Source organism: Sinocyclocheilus grahami, unplaced genomic scaffold, assembly GCF_001515645.1.
Source record: "Sinocyclocheilus grahami isolate Dianchi unplaced genomic scaffold, SAMN03320097.WGS_v1.1 scaffold276.1, whole genome shotgun sequence".
NCBI classification, from domain to species: Eukaryota; Metazoa; Chordata; class Actinopteri; order Cypriniformes; family Cyprinidae; genus Sinocyclocheilus; species Sinocyclocheilus grahami.
In genome coordinates this window covers 1,158,588-1,169,517 of record NW_015505455.1, presented here as the reverse complement: position 1 = coordinate 1,169,517, position 10,930 = coordinate 1,158,588, and the positions used below count along the sequence as shown (strand labels likewise).

The 10,930-nt window shown below is 36.2% G+C and overlaps 1 protein-coding gene across 1 annotated transcript in view; it reads left to right on the top strand.

Annotated features, from left to right (window-relative positions):
- LOC107600031 (TBC1 domain family member 22B-like) overlaps positions 1–10,930 on the top strand; it is a 75,422-nt gene that overhangs the window by 15,415 nt on the left and 49,077 nt on the right. Inside the window, exons 4-5 of the mRNA XM_016291797.1 lie at positions 2,278–2,343; positions 7,030–7,144. Coding sequence (XP_016147283.1) covers positions 2,278–2,343; positions 7,030–7,144 — 181 coding nt within the window. The remainder of the gene's footprint in view (positions 1–2,277; positions 2,344–7,029; positions 7,145–10,930) is intronic.

Here is a 10,930-nt window from a genome sequence, read left to right as displayed (position 1 = left end):
TTTCATATTAAAAGTACCAAAGCACAATGCTTATTGCGATATATTGGATGGGAAGTGCCCTTCAATGTTCCGTCCATTAACTGAAAACAGGCTAGACTAATCGATTCTTGGGATTTAAGAATCGATATCGTTCCGTAAAAATGAGAATCGATTCATATCGAGATATCAATATTTTTTTTACCCAGCTCTAGTTTCTGGTGATATTTTGTACCTTATTTGTGGAAGAGGCCTCCTACAGTACTAGAGAATACTGCTAGCTGAACTGTATGCAGGATGACAGCAATAATTAACTGAATCAAATACTCGACTGATTTCCTTTTAACTTCCTGACTTCCCGTACAGCTCCGCACAGCCAGTCCTAATTCTGCTGTTTAATCGAATAATTTTCAAGTTCAAAGCCAGGGGTACACTGTTATATAGTCAGGGTTTCTTTTTTTTTCTTTTTCATACAGCAGTATGCTAGCTTTGCCAAGCTGTTAGGAGCTCATAATGTTTAGAAATGCCACCAACAGATAGTGTTTGATATTGTAACGCAGAAGAGGAAAAAATGTCAAGTAATGTTTAAATCTCCAGTGTATTGGCAGGAGGATGTGAAGATCAGGCTGTTGCTGTCACTCTGATCTGATAAATGTCTACCTGATTTAAGACCGACATCTAGTGATCACCTCTTGCAAGCTGTATCTGGGTGATTCTCACAGACACAGCCTATTAAGAACATTGCTTATGTTTCACTCAAAAATGATTAAGAATAAATAAGAATAAATTCATATTTATTCTTAAAAAAATAGTTTGCTTTTTACAATCACTAAGGCTTTTTTTGCCTTAGAAGCTTAATTAAATTTAATACTATAGTTTAATTTTAATTAAATTTGACATAAAATGGAAAAACACTTTATTTGTGAAATTTTTATGTATATTATTTTGATTATTGCTGCTGTTATTTTTAATTTGATAATTATTTTGTAATTTATTTAATTGAATTGGGAAGGTAAAATGATATACAACATTTAGTGTTTGTTCTAGTACCTTAAATTTATGATTAAAACAAATCTAGTAGTAGAGCAAGGATAATCTAAAGATAATCATTATTGGAAGAGTTGGAAAGTGCTTAATTTTCATGAAAATAGCCAATGCAATCATATAAAAAAAATACAATGATATATAACGTAATATACCATGTATAAACCTCTAAAAAGTATTAAATATAAAATTCATATAATTTAAAATTAAATGTAAAAATATATGTATATTAGTTTGTGAAATTTTTATTATAAATATTGTAGTATATATGTGACCCTGGAGCACAAAACCAGTCTTAAGTCGCTGGGGTATATTTGTAGCAATAGCCAAAAATACATTGTATGGGTCAAAATTATTGATTTTTCTTTTATGCCAAAAATCATTAGGATATTAAGTAAAGATCATGTTCCATGAAGAGATTTTGTAAATTTCCTACCGTAAATATATCAAAACTTTTTGATATAATTATTACTAAAACATTTTGATTAGTAATATGCATTGCTAAGAACTTCATTTGGACAACTTTAAAGGCAATTTTCTCAATATTTTGATTTCTTTGCACCCTCAGATTTTCAAATAGTTGTATCTCGGCCAAATATTGTCCTATATTAATATAATATAATATTGTCCTATTTCGAAAAATTGACCCTTATGACAGGTTTTGTGGTCCAGGGTCACATATTATATTAAAACTCATTGCAAATGAAGTACTTCATATGATTAATCATTTCTGCAGAATGAATCATCTTCATGAATTTAAAAATTCTCCTGTTTGTTCAAATGTATATGTGTATTTGTGTTCTCTCAGTTCCATAACTGTCTTTATGTTCCTGACATCCACATTTTTGTATACGTGTTTGTGTGTTTTCTGAACCATCAGATTCACATAGATATTCCCCGGATGAGTCCGGAAAGTTTAGTTCTGCAGCCCAAGGTAACCGAGGTAAGAGGACAGATGGAGCGCCCAGAGTCACGCCACATGCTTCTGTCCACCATCCACTCGAAAGCATGTCACTCGATCATCATCCGTCTGTCTCTGTCTGTCTGTCAAACTGTCTTCTGGTCGGCCAGCTCAGTCTTGAGCTCAAAAATGTTTTGTTGGAAAGCGTGTGTTAAGGTAAACGGGAAGTAGAATACCAGAATTCAGCGAGTTTCTTCTCAGGCGCAGCCTCAAATGGCCAGGCTCGTTTCTCTTTCTCGCTAGTCCGTTCTGTCCTAACCTGCTTGTGCTCCTCTTTTTGTGTCTCTTCCCTGCAGATTCACATTGACATACCGAGAACTAATCCTCTTATACCTCTCTTTCAACAAGCTTCTGTGCAAGAGGTGAGATGTTTGCACCACCCGTTTTACTCAGCTTGACTCGTTCATCCTCACAAACTCACACCCAGCCACAAGAAATTCCCTTAAAGAAACAGTTCACATTCTTTCATCCTTATGTCGTTTCAAACCCATAAGATTTCCTCTGTGACACAAGAGGAGAAATTCTGACTGTTGTGGCCAGTGTTTTCCTTACATTCGCAATGATTGGTGAATAAAGCTTTTAGGATTCCAGAAGTATCCAACTTCACCATAGAAATATCATAAAATTGATCTATACATGCATGATTCTCTCATGTGTGTGAGAGAATAGACCAAAATCTAGACTAATCTAAAAAGTCTTAAGCGTAGATACTCGAGTTGGGGATTTTTTTAAAAACTATTATTGTTTAAATAAATTATTTTAATGAATTTATAATATTATTTCACATAAATAAAATGGAAAATAAACAGTAACGTCATTTTCATGACAATGAAGGACAAATTCTCATAATTATGCAAAAAATATATATTTTTAAATATTATAATTACATCACTTAGTATTTGTCGTACAGCCTTAAATGTATGCTAATGAATGAATGAATGAATAAATAATAAATAAAGAAGCAATAAATAAACAAACAAATAAATAAATAAATAGTCCACTCTGTTCCTCATATAAATATAGTATAAGACTTCAGAATTTCACATTGAGCTGTCTGGCTTTGAAATTCTATTACTGCATTTATATCACATGATGGCATGCAACAGCAACAACAAAAAAATTATTGTAATGATGTCTGTGTCATTGGGGCATCCACTAAAAACAATCTGTTGCAAACTTTAATGAATTGCCTTACTGTCTATTTTTTTATTTTGTTTTATTTATTTACATATTTTATTTTATTTATTTACATGCTGGCTGAGTGTTTTTGTAGGCACATTTAACCAAACCCAGCGCGGTCCACAGTTGCATATTCATATTATTAAATTCACTGTCATGGGCTTGCTAGACATGGATTTCCTTTGCAAAGGCAGGTGTGTCGATACATTGTGGCACTGAGCAAGATTCCTTCTTTTCACCCGCTGCCTTTCAAAAAATTTTTTCGCATTTAAAAGAAGTATCAAAAAACACGCATTATTAAGAAAAAAAACATGGACGAGGCCTCCACTGTGGATGTCTCCTAAACAAATAAATGGATAATTTATTCGCTTCAGGCACTTCAATACACTCCAGCTCGCTCATTGATTTCTGCTGCCTGGTTTAGTGTCTAATTTCCACTGTGTAATGGGCTTCTGGAGGAGAGCGAGATCTTGCCATATTACCTCGAGGAGAAGAGAGGGTACGAGGGAGAAAAGAGGCAGGAGATGTCAGCTATGTGGAGAAACTCACATTACCAGTCTAATGTCTTTGATAAATGGAGCTTTGATCATAGAAAAGAACGCAGATGAGAAAGCCACACCATTTGATCGAAGAGATCCAGAATAAACAAGCGTGAGCTGCCTTGTAGACATTTATTGTTTAGGGCTCAACATGAGAGATTAATTTATTTGGGGATGACAGATACATTACGCCCTGAAAGGAGCGCGGGAGATGTCAGCTGCATGCTTCAGAGAGAAGAGATGAGAAAGAGTCTTCCATTTTCCCTCTTGAATTAAGTCGAACTTCATGCTGCTTTTCATTGAGCTGACAGCAAGGTGAGACAAATGTAAAAAATAAAAATAAATACAAATTCACCATCACTTTGAATTAAGGTGTTGCCTCCAAAGAAAGGAACGTGAAATTCCCGCAAAAGTTCTTGGTTTTTACTGTCAAAAAGATCAGCTTAAAAACAACATCTGTATTTAAACTCTAAATACTCTAAACTCAGACACAAAACTGCATGTATATTCATAAATGTATTTAAAGAACGAACATGATTTTGCCTAGTAGGATGTGTTCCTGAATCACATATTTTAGTCAAACTACTGATGCTGAACAATTGGTTTTATATATACAGTATATATGTATATATATATATATATATATATATATATACATATATACTGTATATATAAAACCAATTGTTCAGCATCAGTAGTTTGACTAAAATATGTGATTCAGGAACACATCCTACTAGGCAAAATCATGTTCGTTCTTTAAATACATTTATGAATATACATGCAGTTTTGTGTCTGAGTTTAGAGTATTTAGAGTTTAAATACAGATGTTGTTTTTAAGCTGATCTTTTTGATTTTAGTACCGGACTGCCTTTTTCGAGAACCAAATTAGCTCCTACTCCGGAGCAGGGTCTAACCAGCACAACTGGTACTAATCGTGACGTAAGTAGACACTGATTGGCCAAACGCGTACAAAAACGCCCTCACCCGGCATGATTTAAAACGCTGTGTAAACATACTGTAAACATGGTGTCAACTTATTTTGCAAGTATGGAGAACAGCGATAGATGGACGGACGCTGAAGTGCAGGCACTTGTAGCAAATGTAGCACTGCCAGTTGTCGTTGGAGATTCCTAGTCCTCCTTTCCGTTCTTTCAATCGCTTTACGTATACGTCGACTTTCCATGTCCATTATTGTGAAACCCGCGAGACACAACAAAAACACAGCTCCGATCACAGCGTCCTCCTGTTGTTAACATTGTTTTTCTTTGTTTCCGTTGTTGAACGCCGTGCACAAATGACGACGCTGTCGACTGGTTCCTAGTACACACTGTCGATGCGAATGCAACCCTTTAAATGGTACTGGGAAATAGTTCGCGCAAAATCGTCCCAGTACTTTAGTACTGTTCATTTAGTTCTGGAAATAAAGCGGTGCGAAAGGCCCTATAGTCCTGACCTGAATCCTATTGAGATGCTGTGGCATGACCTTAAAAAGGCGGTCCATGCTCGAAAACCCTCCAATGTGGCTGAATTACAACAATTCTGCATATATGAGTGGACCAAAATTCCTCCACTGCGTTGTAACAGACTCATTGCAAGTTATCGCAAACGTTTGATTGCAGTTGTTGCTGCTAAGGGTGGCCCAACCAGTTATTAGGTTTAGGGGACAAACACTTTTTCACACAGGGCCATGTAGTTTTGGATTTTGTTTTCCCTTAATAATAAAAACCTTCGTTTAAAAACTGCATGTTGTGTTCACTTGTTATCTTTTACTAATATTTACATTTGTTTGATGCTCTGAAACATTAAAGTGTGACAAACATGCAAAAAAATAAGAAATCAGGAAGGGGGCCAACACTTTTTCACACCACTGTGTGTGTATAAATAAATAAATAAATAAAAATAAAAAAAATAAAATAAAATAAAAAATAAAAAAAATTGGCCACAAAGGCAGAATGCGCATTGTGACAAAACAATTTAAAACATACTGTTGATGAAGATGACCGCACAAAATAATGTAAAAAAAAAAAGTTTTTTTGATTGAAAAATCTAAGAAAAAGGTATGTGTATTTAAGTAATGATATCAAAGCGTTCTTTTCTGTAACAAAATAGTAAAAAAAACTTGTGTACAGTGAACATTGTGTTACAGTAGATTACATAATAGTTATTATTTCTGTAGCAAATATTTTAGAATGCTTTCTTAAATATTTACTTTAATTAAAAAATATGAGGTTGTGTTTTGCAGCTTCTTGTCAATTAAAAATATGTTTTTATGAAATAGTAAAAGTACATTTGACTACAATTATTAAGGTCTCATGACAAATATTGAGTATTGATATTAGCGCAGGCTATGCTAAACCTAACCATTAACTACATAAAATCTAACTATCTCCCCTAATATTCATTAATTAATTAATTAATTAATTCATTCATTCATTCCAAACAATTATTTTGTATTTTATGAAACACTTTTTTTGTCTGCAAGCTCTTTAATACATAATGCTTTAGTAATGTTGAAATACAGCATGGCATATTAATATAATGTTGAAAAATCCTTCATTGTTATTCACAAAATAATTTGGTTGCTGCCATGTTTCACATCGCCATACCCCTTCCAACGCCACAACACTGCAATTTGAGTTTCATCTAGAATTCAGAGTTTCCCGCTTGTAAATACAGTTTTGCTTGGTTATTCTTGTGCTCGGAACTCATTCTCATCTCCACTCGAAGGCTACATTTTGAAAGGCTAAGCAAAGACTTCACATTAAAACAGAAATATTCTTTGGGCTTAAGCTGATCCTTAGGTGTAAACTAAACTAAAATAATCTTAACTTTCCACTTAAATCAGAAATGATAGACTGATATGTCTTTAGACATTTAATCCAACCCCAGGTAAGGTAAACCTAAGGTAATCCTAACACTAGCGTTAACCCTAAAATCCGATTGGTCAATAACAGTGTTCTTTCCAGAACCCACAATTCTATAAATCCAGCAACACATCCTGCTTGGCAAACCACAAAAGAGAGAACCCCATCTAATAATAAATATGCACACAGCTACTTGTAATTTCTCACCTTGCTGTCTGTGCTATTGAATGTTGTGATGTTAATGATTCAAAAGCTCAGAAGGCTTAATTGATTTTCTTAATTGATTGCTGGCTGGGGTGGTTTGATCCCACTGTGTCTCTAATTAAAACCGTTTGAGTGACCTTGTATGCTCAAATTCTGCTACTAACAGTTTTCATGTTGTATCGCATGAATCATTATATATCAATATCTGCTACTTACAAATGCTGAATATATATATTTTCTGATATCTTCTTCTTTTTACTAGATCTTTGAGCGGATTCTGTTCATCTGGGCGATACGACATCCAGCCAGTGGTTACGTTCAGGGCATCAATGACCTTGTCACACCCTTCTTCGTTGTTTATGTTTTTGAGTATATTGGTAAGTCAATAAACCTTTTATAATATGAGATATGCAGTTATGTATAGGGCCCTGGCAAACTCCTAAAACAGCACAGCTGTGTAAATTGCTGTTAAGCCAGCGTGGGTGTTTTATGCCCAGTGGAATTAATTTGAATTAATTCGTTTCTCAATCATAATTTCATAATATTTTTCATAACCTGCCCCTTTAAGCTCTTCCAAGGATCTTCGGTTTCTTTGTCAGATTCAACCATTATGATTGTTCCCCAAGTCCTCCGTTTTCTTGACCTCTACACCTTTAAGTGCTTGATTTCCAGTAGACTAAACGGGATGTCCAGACTAATGATTTTGAAGGGCCCAGAGGGACTCTTCCAGTGGACTTATGAGACAGTAATAGCCTAAACCACACAATGAGCTCGGGCGGCTCAATTGATGCACTCAGTGGATTGAGGATGGGGGGCTTTTCCTCAGGCTTTGCAGTTGTTGGCATCTATGGGGATACATTTTTTTCTTGGGTCATTTGACCTTGTCTAATCCTGAGGAATCAAAGTCCCACTTTGTTTTCACAAGTTCCATCCAATGTGTCCTTCAGGCCAGAAACATACTCTACACAAGTACACAAATGCTTTGCGTGACAGTAGTTGACCTGAAAGAGAACGGTCGCATCGCATCACTGCTCATTAGCATACATTTCAGCTCAACATTGTTGCATTGCAAACCGTTGCAGTTGCTCATGTCGCCGCAAATCACAGACTCCCCTGAGAATGAGTGACTTCTGGGTGCTTTGTCACTCCAAATCGCTGTCAATGTGAACGGTCCTTCCTGAATTACGATGTAAACTTTTGTTAATGCAGTGATGTGTAGATTTGAGAAGCTTGAGCATCGAAGGGTTAGTTCACATAAAAATCAAATTGCAATGTGTCCTTCAGGCCAGAAACATACTCTACACAAGTACACAAATGCTTTGCGTGACAGTAGTTGACCTGAAAGAGAACGGTCGCATCGCATCACTGCTCATTAGCATACATTTCAGCTCAACATTGTTGCATTGCAAACCGTTGCAGTTGCTCATGTCGCCGCAAATCACAGACTCCCCTGAGAATGAGTGACTTCTGGGTGCTTTGTCACTCCAAATCGCTGTCAATGTGAACGGTCCTTCCTGAATTACGATGTAAACTTTTGTTAATGCAGTGATGTGAGTAGATTTGAGAAGCTTGAGCATCGAAGGGTTAGTTCACATAAAAATCAAATTGTCATTTACTCACCCTCACGTCATTCCAGATCCATGCCATCCAAAACCGAGATTTCTGTCCCTCCAAAACTTTCACATATTGAAGATACAAAAGGCACTTTTGTAAGTAATCATAGAAGTAATCCATATGAATGGTGCGGTTTAATTCAAGTCTTCTGAAGAGACACAATCGCTTTATATGATAAACTGATTTCATTTAGGCTTTCATTCATATATAATCATTGCTCAACCCACCAACATAGTTATCATATGGTGAACACGGAAGCTCAACCCTGCTTGCTTGACATGGAAGAACAAACCACGTTTGAGCTTCCAATTACCATATTTAATTGAATTCTGTGTTATGTGCATTGATCAGTTTTTATACATGAATAAAGGCCTAAGTTAAACATTTTCATCATGTAAAGGGATTGTTTCTCTTTGGAAGACTTGAACATTTTGAAATGTCAAAATGGTTTTGGTTGCTTGGATAGAAATCCCTCAGGTTTCATTTAACCCTTAAATGCATACCTCAGGTCTTTAGCGACCCGGGACATCATTCTCTACCCTCTCCCTCCTTCATTTTTAAAAGTTAGACATCAGCTTTCTTAGTATTCCTCAATCTATTAATTATAAACGATATAACAAGAAAATGAACTTTTCGTAAAAAAAAATGTATAGGGTCGCTAGAGACCCGAGGTATGTAAATGTGTAAGTATTTTTTCCTGCACGACTATATTTACATATCTGACGACTCAATTAGTGCAATGCATCTTTTTTCCTCAAGATAGCACTGTTTGGTATATAAGGATGACGTGATGTTTCACTCATAATTACATAGGCATAAAACAAACCAATATCATCAGCAAAAATGTAACTGGTTTTAATGCTGGATAGAACTGCCATTTGATGTTGGATGTGGTGAATAAGGTGCCAGTGATCAAAATATTGAATATGAAGTCATTGAAAATGATGGTTTTGAGAATATGGTTGAGATCGTGAATGTGAGGCAGATGCTGAATGTACTGTGGAAGTGCGCTCTGGCGATGACAGCGATGGTAAAATCATCTGGTCAAATTGAACCCTTTTAAGTTTCAAAAGGAAGCAAAATATGCTTTATTTTATTCTTCTGTAATTGTTCTTAAAATATCAAGATAATGTTTTTGCTAATGCAGCAGTTAGAGGTCCATCCGTGCTGGATATATAGGTCCGGGTCGCTAAAGACCCAAATATGTAAAAATGATTGACGAAACATTCATGCATTTAAGGGTTAAAATAGCTTAATTTGTGTTTAGAAGAGGAACACATGCCTTATGGGTCTGGAACAACATGAGGTTGAGTAAATGATGACAGTTTTGTGCTGTTCTCATGGTGAAATGAGATGCTTAATTGTCCCTTCTCTGAAAGGCATACTTTATTTCTGTTTTGTATGCCTCTGTGTTTGTATACACTGTGTATATTTGTCAGAAGACAGTGACAGTGCCTTAAGAAGGCCCCTGCTCTCCTATGATAAAGATGTTTGGGAGAACTTTCTCTCTTCAGTGTGTATGGAGGAAAGTTTGGTGGAAAATGTACCTGTACCAACTTTCTCAGCAGTTTGTTTCCCACAACTCCACCCGGCGCAATAAGGCATGGTGCCATGTGTGACAGATACTCATTCAAAGTGTGCTATGTGGGCCAAGTGCGGAGGAAAGTTTGGTGGAAAATGTACCTGTACCAACTTTCTCAGCTATTTATTTCCCACAACTCCACCCGGCGCAATAAGGCATGGTGCCATGTGTGACAGATACTCATTCAAAGTGTGCTATGTGGGCCGAGTGCTGACTGCTGAGGGCAAGCAGTTGCAAAACATCACGGCTTCACTCTGACGATAGACACATATCCATCAACGCCTGTGATGGCACACGCCAAAAAAAATCACTACTTGTCTACAGTGTATGGGAAGGTACTTTAAATTATGAGTAGCCTGGATTGATACTGTTTTAACGTAGTTCAACTATAGTCAGTACAAATGAATTAGGGAGCAACTACCGATGAATAGTTCGTACATCCAGAATTCTACTCCTTTATCCACTGAGAAGCTTGACATCACCCTAACTCTCATTGATGCGTTTATGAGAGTAATAATTATGACTGATGTGTGAACAAATCTATCGAGTCAGAGTTTTCTGTCAATTTGTTAAACTTTTCTGTGAATTGTGGTTCAAGTTTGACTTGATCCTGTCATAGCGGTTAACGTCTTAAAGGAGGTGAAGATTACCATGAAACATGGTAATCTCCAATTTATTTTTTTTCTCTCAATTTTAATAAACACATTATTTTCCACATACTGTTCATTATTGTTTCTCCTCTATGCCCTGCCTTTCTGAAATGCTTCGATTTTTACAAAGCTCATTAGTCTGAAAAGCAAGGTGTGCTCTGATTGGCTGGCTATCTAGTGTGTTGTGATTGGCCGAATGCCTCAAGCATGTGTCGGAAATGTTACGCCCCTTACCATACTGTGATGCCCTGTGTGCTGGTGATGCGTGACAAGACAAAACCAGTAAAACCCATTATAAACGAGGCATTTGTTGTATC